The sequence below is a fragment of the Equus przewalskii genome, chromosome 21 (assembly GCF_037783145.1).
Source record: "Equus przewalskii isolate Varuska chromosome 21, EquPr2, whole genome shotgun sequence".
Taxonomy (NCBI): domain Eukaryota; kingdom Metazoa; phylum Chordata; class Mammalia; order Perissodactyla; family Equidae; genus Equus; species Equus przewalskii.
In genome coordinates, this window is record NC_091851.1 from 4,003,033 (window position 1) to 4,025,353 (window position 22,321).

Sequence of the window (22,321 nt, forward strand, 5' to 3'; positions counted from 1 at the left end):
AAGGTATTTTTTCTGCCCAACAGCCATCTCAAACGGATGCTCCTTTTATAGGAAATGTGAGCAATTTAGACAGGCACTCTGCTTTTCATGGCTCACCTGATCTGCTGGAATATTACAGCACCAAGGGAGACCATTTCACTCTCTCCTAGGGTTAGATAAAAATGCAGCATCTAAATAAATTGGAACACTTCACATGTATGGCTAGGATGTTTTTATCTGATCAGGAATTTCTCGCAACTTGTGAAGAGCATTCACCCCTGCTACCTTAAAAGGCAGTCTAGCAGGATGGCTAATAGCATAGATGCTGAAGCCAAATGGTCTGGGTTTAATTTTGACGCTGCCTAGCTGTGTAGTCTCGGGCAAGTTAACTTACCCCTCTGAGCCCTCCTATAAAATGAGGGTAATGACAGTATCTACTTCCAGGATCACTGAGAAGATTAAATGAATTGATCAATATGAAGTGCTTAATGCAGCACCTGGCACAGGATAAGTATACAATGATCATCATTCATTGTTACTATTAGTATTAGAAGTGGAAGTAACAACCTGCACAACCATGCTCCACATGACCCCTGCAGGAAGGCTTACAACAGGGAAAGCGGAAGTCCCCAACCTGCCTTTAGCCCGGTGGTGGAATTCCCTGGTCCTCCACAGTTCTCCAGTCCTCGCAGAGTATAATCTTGCTATGAAGTGTTTAGTTCACTGCTGCTTTTAGTAGAATGTATTTCACAGCATAATAGTTCAAAGAAAATTCACAATCCCCACCCCAAAATTTATTCCTGCACAAACGCCATCCCCATCTCTCTTAGGTAGATACATCCTGATGTATTTTTATGTATATTCTCTAGTCACTGCTCATACAAAAAGCTGAGCAACTAGAAGAACATGTCTAGAGACCAAGAGAATTAGAGTTTACCCAAAAGAAAAAATGACAATGTATAACACAGGGGAATCATTACTAAATTACAGTGAAATTTGTGAGGATTCAAACGGGGGCCTGAACTCTTGTCTTTTTAACCAAAAAGTTTACCAACCCCTTAAAAAACCTTTACTAAGTAAACTAATAGTAGAAACAATCTTGGGGGATGTCTAGACCAATTATGAATTTTCTTAAGAGAACATGACTCTAAGAGCAGCCACTGGATGCATGAAAACATTGGAGTCTTATTATAAAACTGAGCAAGAGTTTTTACATTGAAAAAATGAACCACCACTACTTGATGACTTTTCTTAGCAGAGCATCCACGTTATTCCTACAGTCGACAGCTGCACGACCACTTTAAAAAAATATACCTTTTTCTATAATTCAGAATTATTATTCATTTGATAGATCCTTTCCCCTTCATTAGTGTTTTCCACTTCAGCGGACACCCCCAATTCAGGCCCTTTGTTAATTCCTCCCGTCTGAACCAAGGCTGATTCCCTCAGCTTCACTAACTCCTTCCCCAGCCTCATCTTCCTCCAGCTGCACACCTGTGATGTAACTGCTCCGGTCACAAGCCCTTCCTTTACCTGCCCCAACACACAGACACACATGCACACACACACGATTCCGGGGGGAACTCTCAATTCTTGAGCTGGAACTAAGAAGTTCCATGATGTACCTTTCCAAGCTCATTGTCTACCACTTCTCTACAAGAATGTTAGACTTTAGCCAAACCGGACAACTACCCACTGGGCTTTCCTGCTTCTACTTCTTTACTCATAACATCTCCCTAGATGTCTACTCATAATCCTAGAATGCCTATCACATCCCCACTGACTGATCCCCTACCCATCCTTCACACCACCTCAAACACCACCTCCTCCACAAAGCCTTAGGTTCTCATTTCAGAGGAAGCACACCTTCTTTCTCCATGTACCTCATGCCCGCCCCATGTAACCGGCACTTATCACATACTATCCGGTGCCTTAGAAAGAACATCACCTTGTGGGAAGCACCTGGGGAGCAAGCGTTGTGGAATTCACGGGGGAGGCTTTTGTGGCGTCTCAGACAGAACACTTGCTCAACATCTATTACTGACTTCAACCAGTGAGACTGTACTGTGCTTCAGGCCAGTCCCTGGAGACCAACGTCTCTGCGCACAGAGACTAATTCGTATGATTGCCCAAAGAAGAGGATCACAGACTTCCACCGAAAAATAAAACGTAACACATATGATAGGAATTGTTCTGGAATTAGTATGTAATAAGGATGAACTAAGACATGATTTTACCGAAAAGTATTTACCTTCAAATTGATGGAACATCCATGGGAAATTGAAAAAGGCAAGATATAATATTCTCAAAATGTTGCCTAATTGATTCTTATAGACAGCCAATAGTCAAAGCTTTTAAGGAGATGACACTTTTCAGTATAAAGGAAACACTTCTAATTATTACATGTGACATTTTTAAGAGGTTGTCAGCTATATGTGTCTTGTCCTAACTTTAAATATAACTAAAAAGGAGACATAACTTTATGTAAGGTAAGGAATCAGGAGTGCAAACAGAAAAAAAAATCTCCCGTTTTACTTAAGTACCATTGACACTGCCGTACTAAGAATGTGTCTATCAGGAAGGGCACAGAAAGAACAAACCAGTTTATAGATTAAAAACATGTCAACTATTTCATGAACAAATGCCAAACAGAAAAACTGTCTGAATGATTTAGAAGTCTATCACATCATACCACATCCGGCGTACATCTAATGGCACAGAAATCATTTATCATTAAAGGCCTTTTTATACAGGTCAGGGTTGCTGGGGCTTGGTGTTTTGTATCTTACAGTTTAAAGAATGCTCTAAATTCTAGGTTTTTAAACTTTTTAATCTTTGGGAAGAAAAACTAAAACTTCCTATAAACTCAGATTAATGCCTGCTAATGCACGGAAAAAAGGAAAACTAAAACCTTCCTCCTACTATAAAAACAAAATAGTGTGGCCTCTGTTTCTTTTCTGATAAGAGTCTTAAATACCAAACAGTTAACTGCATAATAACATTTACTGGCAGCCAGGCAGCCTGCTTAGCAGATATATAAAGCAGGTAAAAGGAGAAAAAGTTAATTTCTTGGCTGAATGATTCCATCGGTAGCTATAGGGCAAACCTGAAAGTCTTTTAGTAAAGTAGCAGTTGATTCTTCTATCAATCTGTAGCACACATACTCTTCCAAGGAAAGCATTAAATATGAAAATCATATCCCGTTATCATCTGTTTCCAGCTTTCAGCCCAGTAAGCTTTTCTTAATGAAGGCTGCAGCCTAAGGAACGAGCATGCTGTTGGCTTTCCTGAATAATGGAGCGATGCGACCATTTTTGCTTATTACAATATCGACTGGCTGAGGGGGTTTCACACATAGTCACAAGTGACTACTCTTGCCAGCATGCTCCAAGTTATTACAAGATGTTTTTAGACATTTCATCTAAAAGAGCTTTACTGCTTTTAGGGAAGAAAACATCTATGGTCTTGAACAGAATCATTTATATGGAGATAGCGGGAGGATTAGAAGCATGCACCACAGCAGAGCCACAGCAGAGTTTATTGAAGGATTCCTTGCCGGGCTTTTTGTCTGTGCTTAGATATGCAATCTTTTCTTCCCACTTTCTCTGTGAAAAGGTTAAAATGTACAAAATTAAATACACAAAGAAGCAAAATGCCACATTTTGTTTACTTTTCATTTAAAACATATCTGAACTAAGAAAAAAGCAGCTCCAAAGCATTATGTAGAAAAACACAATTTCACCTACTAATAACACTGAGGTTTTCTTTGGAATCTCTCTCTTTTAAACCCACAGTGACTGCCTTTCAGCAAATTTAATTGAATTAGACATTAAAGCAATACTCTATAAGCAAAAGTCTTTAAATAATCACTTAAAGTTTAATGAAAAAGATCTTTGTAATAAGATGATTTTATTTTAAACAATATCTTAAAAGATGAACACTCCAGAAATCGTCTGTTAACACAAAGTTTAGCATTTTAATTTATTACCTTTTCTCTATCTTCATCTTTCAGTTCATCTGTTATTCCCAGGCTATCTTTTGAAAGTAGCTGCATCTTCTTAATTTGAGTCTCATATTCTATCTAAATATAAACAAAGTTTGATTTGTGGTGGATATTATTACAACTAACATTGTCCATGTTTTTCAGTCCTTACAACATAAAAGGAACATTGAAGTAGAAATTCAAAGCTGATGCTGCTGAGAAAGTCAACTTATCTTTAAAAAATATACAATTTCACAAATACACATCAAAAGCTGCATTTTATAAAATGTTATATATTTTTAAACAAAATAAGATCTGATAGATTTTTACTTACTCTCTCATCAATTGAGGGAATAAAACCTTGATATATTAAGCTATCATGAAAATCCAGTTACTTTATTAGGAAGGTAACACATTAGATAGTGTTTTCTCAGAAAAGTTTTGTCCTAAACAAAGGAAAAGAAATCAATCCTACTGACTTCTTATCTCTGTGATATTTACATAATATCATGATCCTACTAGTAACAGCAATAGAGTATATTACTTGCTAGATCATCAACATGAAATGAATTCCATTTTCTATGAATAGAAATACACTGTAGCCATCAATGATCAGTACCATGGGAATCAAGTTTGCCCTGGCACTAATAACTAGACAAAGATGTCTGCATCATTGTCACACTATAATTGATGAAAGTGATTCCATCGTAAAATGTCTTATTTTTAAAAGCAAGGCATAATAAGCACTTTGATTCAGTATGTTAGTAATTAAAGCCTTAAAAAGTCACTGATTGTGGTCCATCACAGAAAAGTATCAGGATATTTTCTAAATTAGGCAGTGATGCACTGCAATTAGAAACACACCTGTGAGATAATCAAGTTAGAAAACTGTTTCCTTAGTTCTCAGTTTGAACATAAAAAAGGCCCGAGTTTGTTTTGACACACAAAAAATGAACAGACAATAATAACAAAAATTGACTTGTTTTCCTCAAAGTATCTTAAAAGGTATTACATGCTGCCCCATTTTAAATAACAGTTAAGCGGGGATTTTTTTCCTCTGTCAGAATGCTATCAATATGACAGATGGCAGTAATGTTCTAAAAAGATACCTAGTTAAAAAAAAGTGTTATAAGGCCAGTACAAATGATAACATAAACCAATAATAAAGACATAAGGCAATTAAAAAATACAGTTTACATCTCTCTGCCCCATATCTACTTCTTTGAACTCAAGAGATACTTAATTTTTAACCCCAAGAGCTTTAAACAGGTGTATTTCACAGATTCCAAGGGAAAGTATCTTTAAAAAGAGATTGGGGGGGGGGGGTGGGTTACAAAATAAACAGAAGTTTACTAAAAAATTAGAGGTTAAATAAAAATTCTTTATTCCTGTGGCTACAACTGTTTTCTTATGTTCTTTGAGATCAGTTATAAACATGCAACGGGCATTGAACCTGACTTTCTCATTACAACATCATTTCAGAGCCATACCTTCCAGAGATAGAGCACTTTGTCACGGATACATGAGAGTATTATTCAATTCATTTTGCCCAAGAAAAAGTGATAACTGCATGACGGCTTCATAAAGAAGAGAAAGGAAAGTATCTTCAAGAGTCCAATTTAGGGGCCGGCCCCGTGGCCGAGTGGTTAAGTCTGCGCATTCCGCTTAGGCGGCCTGGGGTTTCTATGGTTCGAATCCTGGGCACGGACATGGCATCGCTCGTCAGGCCACGTTGAGGCAGCGTCCCACATGCCTCAACTAGAAGGACCCCCAACTAGAATATACAACTAGGTACCAGGGGGATTTGGGGAGAAAAAGCCAAAAAAAAGCAAAAAAAACCCAGTCCAATTTAGATTGTTCTCACAGCATCTGAAAAATTTACTGAACTGTACATACTCTTCTAAATTAAGGATGCAAATAAAAACTGTACGATGTATTTGAAATCAAAAAGTTAGTATGATAAATTGATAAGTGATACAAACGTTACTCTGCATCAGCTAGGACCATGGATTTCCATGTAAAACTGCTTTGCTCTCTTTTTTTATTTATACGTATGATACTTGGTTATTATCCATCAAATCCACCTCCTGAACACTGGAGATCAGCGGTTCAACCGTGCTCTGCTGGGGCCGTCAGACCCCCGAGTTCCACTTCCTCTTCTACCTGCATTTAAACAAAGCATTCTACTGTGTTTAAAAGTGTTTTTTTTTTTAAAGTTTAGAAAACACTGAATAGATGACTCTTTCCAATACTTTCCCAGCTAAACAAGTCTGACAAAACAGCAGAGCATGGGTCCTTAACTGCATCTATTTCTCCAACCATCAGTCTTTCATGTTTTATTCCCAGTTTCTTCTCTGATCAGGTCTCACGTGTTTCTTCTATTTCCACAACACATTGGGGCTTGCATTGCCTCCTTTCTCTCTGGTGCAGACTCAGGTCCCTGTCCTCTTCTTGCAATGTGGCCTAGATTCCTCACAGTCAGATATGCTGCTTCAGGGGCCAAATCACTCCTGCCCCAGCAGTATCTGCCTGTCCAGAGCCTCTCTAAGGATAATCCCCTCATCCCCCAACTCCCCTAGGGAAATCTGTTTTAACAAACCCAAGAGCACTGAATTAACCCATCAGGTAACTTGTTCTGTCCGTTACTGTATCACCTTACAGAACTGGGCTCGATGCCCACCTAAGCTTAGGAGGACCTTCCCACTCACTTCCTTACTCGGCACAAGCAATTTATCTCAGCTCAATTAATGGAGTCTGTTGATAATGATCTGGGGCCCCGGGAAGAGGAGACGGCGGTTCTGGTAGGTCTTTCAGGACTCTAGCATCTCTCTCCATGCTCACAGTTTGTCCCATTTTCCATTATGCTTTCTTCTTTTCTTCTATATCCTCACTAACATTCCTTCAATTTCCCCTCATCACATTACCGCTTACCTAAAAGCGCCACCACTACTTTCCCCCATCCCCAGGCTTTCTTTTTTCATTGGTTTTTGGGATTGTACAGTAATTCTCAATTATAAAAGTAAATAGAATTAAAGATTGGCTGGCCTGGCCTCCTCATGGTAGAGTTGAATAACGGCACAGAGAGTCACATAAACTGACTGATTTGACCCTTTGGTGAATATGAGAGATGGGACTAAGATTTATAGTCTTTTGTTTTCTCTTCTATTTTTTCTAGTATATGGGATTCCTCTTAGATGCTAAAACTTTACCAAAAGATATGGAAGAACATTTATTTATTCAACTAAAATATATTAATAGGCAAGATACTCAGGTTGATAAAAAATGGGATTTGCTACAGACTTTGTCCTCAAGGAGCCTAAAGGTCATACCCTGCCCACAGTGGCTGTCACAATGCTCAGTAAGGTGTCCAGTGAGAGCTCAAAAGATTTGTTCTCCTCAAATTTCATCCCCTATTGGGACATATGACCTAATGAGTGAATTTTTAACAAGAATCATACTTTAAATATTGACATTATATCTTCAGAATGCCTCTGCTATTAAACACAAATGCTCCTGGAAGGTATAACACAGGCCATAATCAATACCACATTAGTTCCCACATAGTTGCTGATGGTCCATAGAAGAAAATGACAAAACACATGGAGAATTAAGTTTCAGTCAAGGGGGAGTCTCAGTGCTCACTTAATGCTTACAGTCAAGGATGGGGGCTGTTAATGCTCACTGAGTGCTTACAATCAAGGATGGGGGACTCAATGTTCACTGAGTGCTTACAAGGAAGGATGTGGGTCTCAGTGCTCACTGAGTGCTTACAGTCAAGGACGGGGGACTCAATGCTCACTGAGTGCTTACAGGGAAGGATGTGGGTCTCAGTGCTCACTGAGTCCTTATGGTCAAGGATGGAGGGACTCTGTTCACTGAGTGCCTACAGTCAAGGATGGGGGGGTGTCTCAGTGCTCACTGAGAGCTCACAGCCAAGGATGGAGGGTCTCAGTGCTCACAGTGCCTACAGTCAAGGATGGGCGTGTCTCAGTGCTCACTGAGGGCTTCCAGTCAAGGATGGGGGTCTCAGTGCTCACTGAGGGCTTCCAGTCAAGGATGGGAGACTCAGTGCTCACTGAGTGCTTACAGTCAAGGATGGGGGGTCTCAGTGCTCACTGAGTGCTTACAATCAAGGATGGAGGGTCTCAGTGCTCACTGAGTGCCTACAGTCAACAACGGGAGGGGTCTCAGTGCTCACTGAGTGCTTACAGTCAAGGATGGGGGGGTATCAGAGCTCACCGAGTGCTTACTATGTGTCACATTCTGGGTCAGATGCTGAGAGCATTGAAATATTAAGACAAGGAGCTCACAGTCAGTGGGAAAACAGACACGTAAACAATTATAATACTATGAAGGAAGTGCTTACTAAGATCATTATGACACAGATCTAAGGCAAGAGAGAGGAAGAGAGGCCTTCTAGTTGAAGGAGATAGGAGATAATGTAGTGCTTTCAAGGAGATACAAATTGTTCAACAAATTTAAAATTGTGTGGTGCATGTGAATGAGTGAGAGTCTGTGTGTGTGAGAGAGTGCGAGAGCACACGGATGAGAGATAAAGATGTAGAGGGACAGTGGGAAGACCTGGGGGTGAAACAGATAAAGGGGAAGACATGGAGGAGACAGGGGTGGGACAATTTTGGCATAGGAGAGAGGGAGAAAAGACGAGGGAAGTCAGGGAGAGATCGAAGGATGAGGTGGGGTAGAGGGAGAAAGTGGAAGGGGACAGGTTGGGGAGAGAAAATGTGCACGTCTGTGTATTTGTGTGTGAGGGAGCGAAAACGTGTGAGTGTGTGGTCACTGGGGTGGGAGGTCATAAGATTGAAGCTTTAGGGTGCTTTGAAGGCAGAGACCAGCTTCTGGGCTTTGTCCTGAAAAGGGTGAGCACTCAAGCACTTCAGGCCGATGAGAGATATAACCAGATGATGACTCTCACTCTGCCTGCGGACCCTCCCTGAATGCCCTCACATGCCAGCCCCATGCCTGTCACCTGAATGTGGAAAGCTAAAGCAGATGCCAGCAATACACCACACGTGTCCCTGGGATCTTTCTGGGTGCTCCTAAGTTCCAGTATCTCTGGCCCTGTGCCTAAGGTTCCTCAGAACCTGGCAAGGCTGTTCTGCTCACAGGAGCACATGGTTAATTCCCCACTACCTGCACCCCTCCTCCATCAGTCCTCAATCAATGATGCTCAGAAGCCAGTGTATGCATATCCAAAACACCCTGAAGCATTTACCAGAATTTCCCTGTGGGATTAAGCTCCAGGCGCTGACTGTGGCAGTCAGCTTAATAAAACACCCTTTCCAGCCACCTGCCCCTCCCTGTCTCACCTCCCCACTGGCCTATTGACTTGCCTTGTACTTCCCAAATAAACGACTTACATACGAACCTTGTCTCAGGGTCAGCTTCAGGGAGAACTCAACCTGAGACAAGGACAAAGGACACCCAAGGAAAACTGCTCTAAGGGCCAAGTGGAGCCTTCCACAAAGCTGCTAATGCAGGGCAGAAAGAGAGAAGGACACAATCTTCACAGAACTAATAACAGTAATATTTATATTCTTCAACTGAGATTCTTCAGCCTCTTTGGCCATCTGACAAGTAGCAATATAGCCACAACACTGTAATTTCAAAACTACATGACATATCAATTTCCTTACAAAGCCCTGAAAATTATTAATAGGCCCCCAAATAAAGTAGCATAATTCATAAAATCAGTTGAAAAGTTTTTCTAAGCTTTTAGCTCTTTTTAAAAGATTTTAACATTATATAATTAAGCAGGCCAGTCTTACAAGGAGGAAGAAATTCACTTAATATAATTTGTAGAAAATCCCCACTTCTCCCCCACTGTTTCACTTTCCGGAATTCTACCAATTAGAAGTTCATTCACATTAACAATATTCTTTGCAAGGGGAAATACCTTGGCATTTGGGGGCTGTGGGCAATACACCATGAACATGCTCAATCAGAACACCTTTCTCCTAGGACTTACACGAGGTCAGTCAGCAAAGGAGAGAAAGATCTGATTTCCTGAGTGGGGCAGGATTAAGAGGAGAAAAGTGCTTCTAGCATACTTCAGGCCACCACTGGACACCAGCACCAAAGGAAGAGGCAGAAAGAAATGAGAAGACACCAGAGACAAACATCCCCCACTCGGAGACTCCACTTACTGCACAGCTTGCTGAGGTAAGTGGTGGCACTGGCTGGGGATCCTGAGCTCGCTAGTTTCGTGGGCACACATAAAGCATCTTAACTCGGCGTAACTGCCAAAGCACAGTTCTCCACGGAACTCATCTCTCCCTCCTGCAGCTACATGATCTGTTCTTTTATGCCGTCACATTTTTTTGAAGGCATTCCTTATCCAAAATTCAAAAAGAAACATCTATGTAATTTTTGAACCATGTTTTTGAATAAAGGTTTACACATTCTTATATAGTTTATCATTCTTTTCGTTAAAATGGTCCCCTACGCTCACATCCTTTAGTAGCTCACTACTCATATAAGTATGAGTATACTCATATAAGTTTATTTACTTTTTTACACATTCTATATGCAACAAATGCTTTCAATATAAAAATATTTACAAAGGATGATTCTTCCCTTTAAATTCCTCCCTCGTATTTGTTTATAACAAGTAAATCAACATGAAAATAAGAGGAAAATTTCTATCTCCTTTATTCCCTGCTTCATGCACCACTTTTATTTTCTCTGTGAAATCTTTGAAAAGACAAGAGGTTTTTGATGTTGATAATGATCATTGCTTTTTCAACTTTATGCATTCTACTGCAACACTAAGAGGAAAAGACCTGGAGTACTGTGGCTAAAACCTGCTGCTGCGGGAGCACATCGAACCTCCAGATCCTGGTTTCTAAACACCTTCTCCACCAAAAGGAACCACAGCTGCTTGGATAAGAGGCCAGTCCCAGGTCTGAGGCAGGGAAGTATAAGGTAAACCTGAAACATCTTGTGCCCAAAAGCAAAGAAAGCTCTGAACTAAGAGAGTCATGTCAAAAAGACACAGGAACCAATCGGAAGAGACTCTCAGCACCCAAATTTGGGAAAATGTGAGCAAAAAGAATAATTATAGTAATTGATAATATACTGACTAAATAAAAATTCACAAGTCCATGGTGATATTTAAAAAGGGAAAGAGAGGGAGAGAAAGAGAAGGAAGATAAAGGAAAGAAAGCTCTTTTTTACAGAAGAATGCCAGCTACTGTAGACAATAAGATAAAATTAGATAATCACGATTTTACAACCTCCACTATAACTGATGCAGGAATCGTCAATGGATCCTCAGACCACTAGGGAAAAGGCTGTTGAGGAACAAGATATTCCCAAGATGCCAAACCATCACCCCATAGACTATTGGCTAATTGACAAAGGGAAAAAAGGTACCTTACAATAGACAGATCTAAAGACTACCATCTTAACCAAGGCATCAAACTCAGCCTCACTCAGGTAGAATCACCTGACATCGTGACATCATAAGCCTCCTGATGGGAAGCACTGAGAAGCAAACAACCTCAGCTGTGATTATTTACATTTAATTCATTAAAATAAACAAAACTGAAAATTCAGTTACAAATTCAGCCACATTTTAAGTGCTCAACAGCCATGTACGCCTAGTGGCTACTATATTAGACAGCATTAGTATAGACAGAGAATACTTCCATCACCACAGAAAGTTCTGTTGGGCAGTGCTGGTCTAGACCAAATTTCCAGTTTACAGGAAACATAGGGAATGCTAGACAAGTTAAATGAGTCCTCAAAGAAATAACCAGTCAAATACAGAATGTGAGTCATTCTACAAACAACTAACTGGCCGGCCTTAGTAAAAAAGCCAATGTGGGTTTTTTTTTAAAAAAATAGGAAGAGCAGTGGGAGACTAAATTAGATCAAGAGACTAAAAAAGACACAATAACCAAATGTAATACGTGAACTCTAGTTGGCTCCAGGTCTGGAAAAATAAAGGGACTTTTGGGGGGAACTGGGGAAATTTAAATATTGGATAGGTATTAAGTGATATTATGGAATCATTATTAATTCTCTTAGGTTTGATAATGGTAATGATTACATAGGAGACTCTCCTTGTTATTTATTAGGAGGTACAGACAAGTATTTAAGGGAGAAGCATCACAGTGTCTGCAGGACACAGTCAACGACTCAGGAAAAAAAATATACACACACACACAAAGGAAATATAGCAAGATATTTACAACTATTGCGTCTAGGTAGGGAGTATATGAGTTGTCTTAGTCCATTCAGGCTGTGTAACAAAACACCACTGACCGGGTGGCTTATAAACAACAGAAATGTATTGCTCACAGAGCTGGAGGCTGGAAGCCCAAGACCAAGGCACCAGCGTGGTCACCTTCTGGGTAGGACTCTCTTCCTGGTTCAGAGCCAGCACCTTCTTGCCGTGTCCTCATATGGTGGAAGGGGCTAAAGATCTCTCTGGAGCCTCTTTTGTAGGCACTTATCCCATTCATAAGAGTTCCGCCCTCATGACTTAAGCACCTCCTAAAGACCCCACCTACTTTCATCTTTAGGGGTTAAGATTTCAACATATGAATCTCAGGGGCACACAAACATTCAGACCACAGCATGAATGTTCATTATAAAAATTCTTTAAATTTTTCTGTGTATTTGAAATTTTTATAATAAATAGCTGGAGAAAAACTGCTTAAGGGGGAGAAAAAAAAGAATGGGAAGGATTGAAGCCAACTCCTCCTGTGACCAGTATTCGGCTGGGTTAACTTGGGCAACGACCCCTGACCTGTGCAAATTGTGAGAAGAAAAGCTTAGCCCTCCACACGTGGCATAATTTGTAGAGCAGAAGGTTGCCAAGCATCTCAAAGGACAGGGAATGGCAGGATCAAGAGGGCCATGAGAGCAGCTGCTCTGTGTCGCACAACCGAGGAGCAGGAAGGCGAACTCCTCGTGCTAGCCCCTCAGGCTTCTCCCAGTGCACCGAGGGACCGGAACAGAGGAGCCCAGTCCACAGAAAAAGAACCTTTTAAAGAAGGAAGAAGTTTCTAGAGGGAACAAACATTAACGACTGCCACTGATCTGAAACTTACTGCTCATAGTTTCCAATTTTAGCAAAACAGGATTAAAAAATAGTACAAAACGAGCTGTCACCTTCAGTCCTTGAAGCTTTTCTGTATTTGTGGCAAAGTGTCCAACACGAGTTTGAACACGTTCCAACTGCTTTAAATATTCCTGGTTTCGAGTGTGAGCCTTCTTTTCTGATTCACATATTTCCTTCAGGTATTTCTTTAGTTTTACATACTTCAGCTTAACTCTAGAAAAATAAAAGCAGATACTTAAGCAATGGAGTTAGGACTTCTGACAAACCTAAGGAGGAGAATTTTCTTTAATAAAATTGTTAAGGAGACAATATATTCTAAGATATTTTACCCAAACATTGAAACCTAAAGGACAGAATGTATGTGCATTCTGAGAGAGAGGAAATTAATGCAACATCACTGAGGTCTCACATCTAGGCATAACTCTCCTGAGAAATGTATATAAGACCATATTATAACATTCACACAGTAAAGATTTATGTGGATTTCTTTCTCAAAATTAAATGTGATTTCAACAGCAGTGTCTATGTGGCCATGTTCAGATGAATACCCATGAGCATTCCTTTATAGGACAGACAATTTCAAAACTATCTGCTCACATGGAAATAGAATCAAACTATAAACCACAATCCATAAACATTAAGAAAATTTTAAATTTAAAATACCAAAGAAGCTCTCATTTAGATAATGTAAAAACTTTTCTCAGAAATTACAACATACTATATTATTAAAATATTTTATAATAATATATGGACTGTAACTCTACTCAAATTGTGAAAAAACCTTTAGAGATTCTCATCCAATGCATAATGCTGGATAGCTCAAGTTGTGCAGCCCATTCTTCTCATAGAACCAACACTGCTAATTCTAGCTCTTTCTTTTTCACAAGTATTCAAATTACAAAAGAGTACCTGCTATGCAGCATTTCTATTGTTGGCTCAAAAAATTATACAACATTCTTTTAGCAAGCAAGAACATGTTAAATACCCCAAAAATATTCATCCTCAAAACACAGATTTGCAAAGATACTGGAGATGTCCAAAATTAACCAACCCTGAGACAATAAATTTTAAGAAATTCCTTACCATGCTAATATTGTGCTTTAATCTTGGTTGGCTGTCCCTATCTTTTCTTCTGAACAAAACACTTGAGACTGGTTTTACTGCTGCCCATGTCTAACGTTTTTGACAGAAGTGACAGTAATGGAGGAAGAATGTAATGTACTTACTGTCTTTCACTTGCAGGCACAGAGTAAAGCTGCCACTGGTGGCTAGTGCCCATCTGGAGTATCGACAACAGTAACCATGCCTTCTCCATCCAAATTCTAGTTTCATTCCTGCCCCCACATTAACCTTCAAAGCTGACCACATATGCAAGTCATCCATCCATCCATGCAATCATTCATACATTCAGGGCTCTGAATACAAAAGCCTCTCAGCTACGGTCCATAGGGAAAACAATCAGGTAGGTACAATACAGTGTGATGGATGCTATGAGGGCAACTGCAAGGGACCCTGAGTGACTGGGCCCCCTGACCTAGTGGAAGGGTCAGGGAGGGTTTCCTAGGGGAAATCATTTTTCAGCTGAGACCTGAAGGGTGGGTAAGAGTTAATGTAAAATTGGGGAGAGTAAGAGTAAAAAATGAGGGGAAAGCATTCAGACAGGGGAAACAGCATGTTGGAAAGCTCAAAGGCAATAAATAAGAATAACAGTGATATTGACATAAATAGTAATGAAAAATAAATTAGTGACTCTTACTCTGGGTCAGACACTGCTTTAAGGTTGCATATGTATTAACTCATTAAGTTCTCATAACTATCGTTATGCCCATTTGACAGATGAAGAAATGGAGGCACAGAAAGTTGAAGTAATCATCCCATGGGTAAGAAAGAGCTGGTGGGGACTCGGACTGAACCAAACAGCCTGCTTACACTGTACTACAAAAGATCTGGTCGTGCTTCAGAAACTGAAGTTTCAGTCCATGAAAGAATTTAGGGGGAGGCTGGCAAGAGATGGTGATGATGAAAATTAAACAGGGGCAGATAATGGAGGGTCTGGTAAGCCCCTGTACCAGACACCTCTCATGCCCTGCTCACATCCTCCTGGCCCACCTTTTCCTCTACCAGCCATGGCTGCAGCAACCTGCTGTATGGAGTGTCACCTGGTAGCACCTGCCTCAGCTCTACCAGGAATCCCGCCTTCCCAGGGCTGCAGCATGGAAAGCCTGGAAGTGAGAAGGAGTTAGCACCTCCTGGGACAGCGCTGACCAACAGGAGTCAGCAACCAGTAGGTAAACAGCCCCCCTCTCCCTTGCCTTCAGCAGACACTGGTGGGGAGCAGAAGGACAGTCTACATGGCTCCTCTGAAGACCTGGAGGGACGGAGCCCCAGGTGCCCACCGCAGTGATCAGTTCCTACTTCATTCTGCCAAGCCCTCCTCTCCAGTTTTACTGACCACTTCCTAAAATAAACTGCCACCTACACACAGACCCTCCTCCCACACTCTGCCTTCTGGGAGGAACCAGATTGAGGCAGCCATGTTAGACAGTTTGGACAGTTTACCCTACAGGCAAAAAAAGAAAGCATATTTTTGGCAAATCATACCTTCTCTCTTCCAGGAAACAAGAGGCTGAGGGAGGGAAACAAATTCAGCAACATGCAGGCACTGATGGCTTAGTAAAGGTTCCCAGTCTTCTCTCACTTCACTGCCTTCCCAACCACCAATAAGCCAGGAAGCCACCAAGAATAGGGTGCAGGAAAAGTCTACACCCTGTCTTCTGCCCCTTTAGCCACGGGCTTGAAAAATGGCAGCTGCCATGGACCCTTTCAGACTGGGGCCCACGTCTGAGGCCAGGGCACCTACAACACTGCTACTTCTTTCACCCTCTCATCGGCTCTTCTTGTCTCTTCTAGAGCTACTAGAGACATACGGCTGTCTACCCGGACTGGTACCTTTGGAAGTACACGCAATCTTAAAACCAAAGAATACTTTTGAAGATGAGGAAATAAATGGAATAGATGGGTGATTTGGTTTTAAAGTATTCTTGGCTTCTCTCTCTTTCGTATGAGATGTTTTCCCTTCTCGCTCATATTATGATATAGATAAGTCACAGACTAAATGCTATCATAATCAGAAATTTTTCATATGAATAATATGGGAGGTAACACCATACTTAAAGGTGAAGTTCAGTTTCTACAAAATATCATTAAAAATATTAAAAGTTTGCTCTTAATATTAAAGTAAATAACCTAAACAGAATAACATGTATATTAGCCACTGCTCACAATAATTTTAACAGTCATTAGCATATATCCATGAACAAATGAGACATCATGTAACCCTGCCCACCACAGTTTGTTGAAAGGTCAGCTATAGTAATTATGCCTTAATCATTACACAGGCTCAAGGTGTTTAAATTGTGACCAAAAAGATAAGAAAGACTATAATATATCTTATTCTTAATATATTTAAGCAAAACAGATTCCTGAAATAATTTTTATCTTATACTAATTTTAACCAAATTTATTCTTACATTTCATAGTGATTCTATTAAACTGCAATGTTTACTAGAAACTACTACACCTTAGAAATAAGAGAATGGTAAAAGTACCATAACTATGGTATTTGTAACATATATTAGGGTTACATTTTTTTGAAGAAGATGATTAGCCCTGAGCTAACATCCACTGCCAATCCTCCTCTTTTTGCTAAGGAAGACTGGCCCTGAGCTAACATCTGTGCCCATCTTCCTCTATTTCATATGTGGGATGCCTGCCACAGCATAACTTGATAAGCAGTGTGTAGGTCCACACCCAGGATCCAAACTGGAGAACCCTGGGCTGCCTAAGCTGAAGGTGCAAACTTAACCTCTATGCCACCAGGCCAGCTCTAGGGTTAAATTTTTATTGATTAACCTATGCAAATTGGTTTAAAAACCGTTACCACTGTCATATCTTACCTGCATATATCAGATTGGTTATATTCATAAAGTTTCTTTTCCAGGTCCAATCTCTTCTTTTCACTATAAGACAGAAAGAAAATATTTTAAGAATACTCACACTAAGTGATAGGCAGTAGGATTTAGAATAGGATCTCCTTTGAAATCACACCTTTGTGAGAATACTTCTCTGGCCTCTGTAAGAAGCAGAAAATGCCAGCTGCACTTGAAACTCAAAACACAAAAATACTTAGCAGTCACCATGGAAGTCTAAAAAGCAGAAAGGACATTGAAATGAAGCAAAAACAAGATTCTCAAAGTAAACAGGGAAATGCAGTAAGAAACGGCTGGGGAGCAGGTTCATTCACTCAGCAAGTATTTCTTGAGTGCCATGAGGAGCCAGGCCCAGTTCTAGGCCTGGAGACTAATACACTGTACAGACAACCAAGGCCCCTGCCCCCAGGAAGCTGACATTCTAGGAGGGAGGGACAGACAATAAATAAGGTAAATATGTAAAATACAATATGGTCAGACTTCTCTGAGATAGCGACATCTGAGCAATGGGCATTCCACCAGGTCTGGACAGAATGCCTACCCAAATCCACCTTGGATTGAAGACTGATGGCTTGCTCTGCTCTGCTCCCAACCAGACGAGCCTGGGCAGAGCCAAGTGGCTTAGACAGGAAGAGGTCTCTGAAAAGCAGATCTGCCCTCACTCATATTTAATGAAGACTAGATCCCCTAACACCACTACTTCAAATTTGCGGGAATTTCTTTTTATAACTTTTGTAATATTGCCATGATTTGTCCCTGACTGCTATTCCCTGGAGCTACTACCAGGAAAGACTTAGCCTGTGATGACAGGTGAGGGCTGGCAGTCAGCTAGAGGACACAGCCTACCCTGCACACCCAGCCTGGGCGAGAGGTAGAGGAAACTAGGCAGCATGGGAGGTGGCAGCAGCCAAAACCAAGGGGCTAGCCATCTGAGTGGGAAACCATCCCAGTCCCCAAAAGTGCCCTTGGGCGGTTTAAGCACAGAGGGCTCCGCTCAACCACCACCCAAGTACCAGCTTCCATCCCAGCTACGTGAAGCCAAAATGCGCGTCTAAGTCAACATTAACCAAAGGCCGAAAGAGAAGTCACATAATGTCTGAGAAAAAAATGCTAAAAAAACAAACAAAAAAAGACTGTGAATCAAAGACAAGAGTCCAACAGAAGGTGAGCTCAGGTTGGCCTCCTGAGGGACAGGGCCTGAGCCCATATTCCATTTGTGAGCTCTTAATTATTAGTTGCTGTTTCCTTCAGAGAAAAAAAAGCCCAAAAGTTACTCTGTTAGATAAATTATATGTTAAGTGAATTTCTTTGCTTAGCATAACCTAGAATGGAAACCACCATTTAATCAAAATTCTTTTAATGGGAAAATGAGGTGCAAAACCCAAACACCAAACCTTTGCTTAGGGAATAATCTCTTTCTTAGTTGACATATGCCTATGTTAAAGAAGGAAAAATAATTAAAAGAGAAAAAAATTATAGGAATGCAAATTTGTAATCTAATAGCTTCACACAGATCTTTACTTTCTCATTAATAATTAATGACTGAACTTAGAAGAAAAGTGAAAGAAATACGGTATCACTGCTTCCACCTTAGAAATTTTTATTAGGCACTTTTCTCCCTTCTAAGGTTCATTCAGTGATCAACAGGTTACTTAGTTCATGAAGAATGAAGGTCTAGACAGAGTGAGCAATTCGTCACTAAATTACGAGAAAGAAAGGCCCTTAAAAGCATTTATGATCTTGTGCCTCTGATGTCATACTTCACTACTGTGGAATTTCTGCCAAGAAAGCACGACTGGAGTCTCGTCATGAAGAAACATCAGATGGACCCAGCTTGAGGATCACTCTCTGGAACGAAAGTTGTACTCTGAAACTGTCAGGAATGTAACAGACAGGGAAAGACTGAGGAATAGCTCGAGCTGGGAGAGACTGGCAACGTAGGTTCACAGATGGAATCCTGGACCAGAAAACAAAAAACGCAGTGCTAGGACAGTTGGTGAAATTTGACTGGCGTCTGTGGACTGGTATATCAACGCTGATTTCCTGACTGGGAGGGTTCCATGGTGATCATGTAGGGAGCATCCTTGTTTTTTGGAGCTACACACTGGAGTTTTTAGGAGTGATGGGGCATCATATCTGTAGTTCTCAAATGGTTCAGAAAAGACTAATAATTTTAGATAGAAAGGTAGACAGAAAGAGAAAAATACAATACAATAAAATGTTAACAGTTGAGGAATGTGGGTGAGGGTAATGTTACAGGTCTTTGTCCTCTACTTGCAACTTTTCTGTAAGGGTGAACTTATTTCAAAATAATTTTAAAAATTTACCTATGACCTCTAGTGAAGAATGACCACAGTGTCTCTGGGAATCCACCACTCCTGAGTAGCAAGTTCTTTTTAATAAAGAACATAAAACTTCTTTGTTCCTGCTCTATCCTCAGTAGATACAAATGGGTCAGACTTCTTCCCTAGCATGACACTTCATACACTGAAGAACCACAAACACCTCTGGGCTTTCTACTCCAGGGAAAATGATGGTAATCTCATTCACTCTTCATCAGAGGTCCATTTTCTAATCTCGTCATCCATGCTATAGTGTCTTTGAATGCTGTCTTTCATATCTGTTTTCAAGATTTTATTTTTCCTTCTTCTCCCCAAAGCCCCCCAGTACATAGTTGTATATACTTTTAGTCATGGGTCCTTCTAGTTGTGGCATGTGGGACGCCGCCTCAGCATGGCCTGATGAGCGGCGCCATGTCTGTGCCCAGGATCTGAACCTGCGAAACCCTGGGAGGCTGAAGTGGAGCGTGCGAACTTAACCACTCGGCCACAGGGCCGATCCCTCTTATCTGCTTTAAATTTAAGACTTAAAACAAATTATTTACCCCAATAAAAAGCCAGAGAAAGGGCTTATTGGGAGGATCATCTTGCAATTCCTACACATTAAATCTCCACTTTAGAATCTTCAAAACACCCAGTCCTGGGATGTGGACCCACTGCTCAAGGTTTCAGGCACCTGCACCCCTCAATCGGACCTTTCCAAATTTTACACAGCAGGTTGGTCCTTAAAGTGGAGCAGGTGGTTTAGTTTTCTCCTTTTAAGCTACATGTTATTCTGTTTTTGTCTCAATGTCATCTTCAGCTTTACTCAACTACTATCTCAACATCAATTTCTGGATCTTTATGATATCTCAACCCTGAATCAATATTGCCATTGAAAAAAATGGGACTGGTTAAGGGGCCTTTTAAACAGATGTTTTTATATAATTGTAAGTGTCAGCTCCACTTCCATGTTTCTACCATGCTTGTGGCATATACATACTGTAACACGTCACTCCATCAGGCTCTTTTAGATTCAATGACTTTCCCCATGATGCAGAGAAAACACCAATACAAAAAGGAAAAAAATTCAGAATATAAAATTGCATCTATGTGTGACTACAGCTAAGACAATTTGGGCTAGAAATACACCATGTACAAGGGAGAGGCCCAGTTATGAGACCAGCTGACATTGCAATGACCCCCCTCTAAGAGGGCCAAGAAAGGGCAAGTTGTTGTTATCTCTCACTCCCAGGAAATTTCTGGACTGATAAAGCAGCTGTGACTACCCAGGGCTGTATCCTTTAAAATGTCTGGAGTTTTAAGGACAATGGTCATTGTGGTCACTGGGGTTGGTTAAGAGAAACAGGTACATTCAAACACTTAAATAGGATACAGACACTGATATTCATTACTTGTTGCTTTGCCAAACTACAGCTTTCAACTTTTTTACTTTGAGGCTCATTATCTACCAGAGAAAAAAAATCTGTGGCCTTACTTAACATATTAGTGAAGGCCCCTCATTTCCGGTGAAGAAACACAGTTCAGAGAAGCTCAATGACCTGCCCAAGGTCACACAACTGTTAATGGACTAGAACTTAGGTTTCCACATTTCTACTGCAGTTTTCTCTGTATCCAAAATTATTTGCCTCTATACTCATTAATTATGCATTAGAGTTAGTCGTGGACTTTTAAAATGAAAAATGAGTACACATAGCAACAGATCTGTACTGACTTAAAAATAAAACCAACCTCCAAATGCAAAACCATGAATAGGCTGTAAAATTTGACTCAAATTCCTTATATAATTTCAACAGCCTCACCTTGCTTAATAGTTAAAGCATTAAGTGTTAAACATTAAGTGAGAAATAATCATTACACAGTTATTATACCATAAGGACTATAAACAGCCAGGTGTTCCTAGCACAGGAAGCAAAATTGATAACTCACAATTAGCTCAAAAAGAATGCCATTTGAACCAGTAACATTATAAAACTAGAACTTGGACTAAGAGATACAAACAACTCAAGGCCTAGGGTAACTAAGCTACTCTTCTAACAGAACAGAGTCAAAAAGGACTTAAAAAGAAAACAAACACACACACACACACACAGACACAGAGAACAGACTGGTGGTTACCAGAGGGGAAGGCAGTATGGGGAAGGTGAAAGGCATAAAGTGGGACATTTGTACTGTGACGGATGAAACTACAATTTTGGTAGTGAACAGGATACAGTCTATATGGAAGTTGAAATACAATGACATACATCTGAAATTTATATAATGTTATAAACCAATGTGACCTCAATAAAAAAATTAGTAAAAGGTAAAGAAAAAAACTTATACCCACACCCAGAGGTGAATTTATTATTTGTTTGTCTGCTTTTTAACCTGGAGTTGGACTTTAGCATAAGATTTAGATTCGAGGATGGGACAACAGCTTAAATTGGTTGAATCTATAAACCAAACTTTAGCTTTTTAAAATGGTTAAGGAACCTCGGAGCAGAATTGAAATTTTAAAAATTATTTTAGTATTCTTATCGTTATTTTTTATTGTTCTTCCCCTTGGTGATTTCTTTTAACGTATTTAATCTTATATAATGGTTTCATTGTAAACACAATATAACAAACAACATTAAAGAAACTTTTTTGTAAATAAAAAGCACTTTAAGTGTACTGAAGTACAGAGTAATGTCTTTTAATGATCAGGTATACGCAGACACTTTAATACGTCTTTGAAATATCACACTGTCCACTTTTCCTGGTTGACTGGAAAACGGTCATTACTTAGTGGCAATGTGTGGCTACAGTGTCCTACACAAGACATTCATAATTCCTGGACACTAGCTGGTTGACTTGAGCTCTCTTCCATTCACTCAACAAACATTTATCAAGCCCCTCCTCCACCTAAGGTACCCTATTAGGAGCTAAAGATTCAGCTAGATAGGGTTTCTCTGCTCCTCGA

General features: G+C 40.2%; 1 protein-coding gene across 2 annotated transcripts in view; it reads right to left on the reverse strand.

Annotated features, from left to right (window-relative positions):
* Window positions 1–22,321, reverse strand: part of KIZ (kizuna centrosomal protein) — a 118,249-nt gene that overhangs the window by 94,585 nt on the left and 1,343 nt on the right. Inside the window, exons 2-5 of one of the 2 annotated variants that reach the window (XM_070588595.1) lie at window positions 17,006–17,068; window positions 13,100–13,262; window positions 10,126–10,311; window positions 3,968–4,060 (exon numbers count right to left, since the gene is read on the reverse strand). In XM_070588595.1, coding sequence (XP_070444696.1) covers window positions 3,968–4,033 — 66 coding nt within the window. In that variant the 5' untranslated portion in view covers window positions 4,034–4,060; window positions 10,126–10,311; window positions 13,100–13,262; window positions 17,006–17,068. The remainder of the gene's footprint in view (window positions 1–3,967; window positions 4,061–10,125; window positions 10,312–13,099; window positions 13,263–17,005; window positions 17,069–22,321) is intronic. The other variant, XM_070588594.1, reaches the window with a different exon arrangement.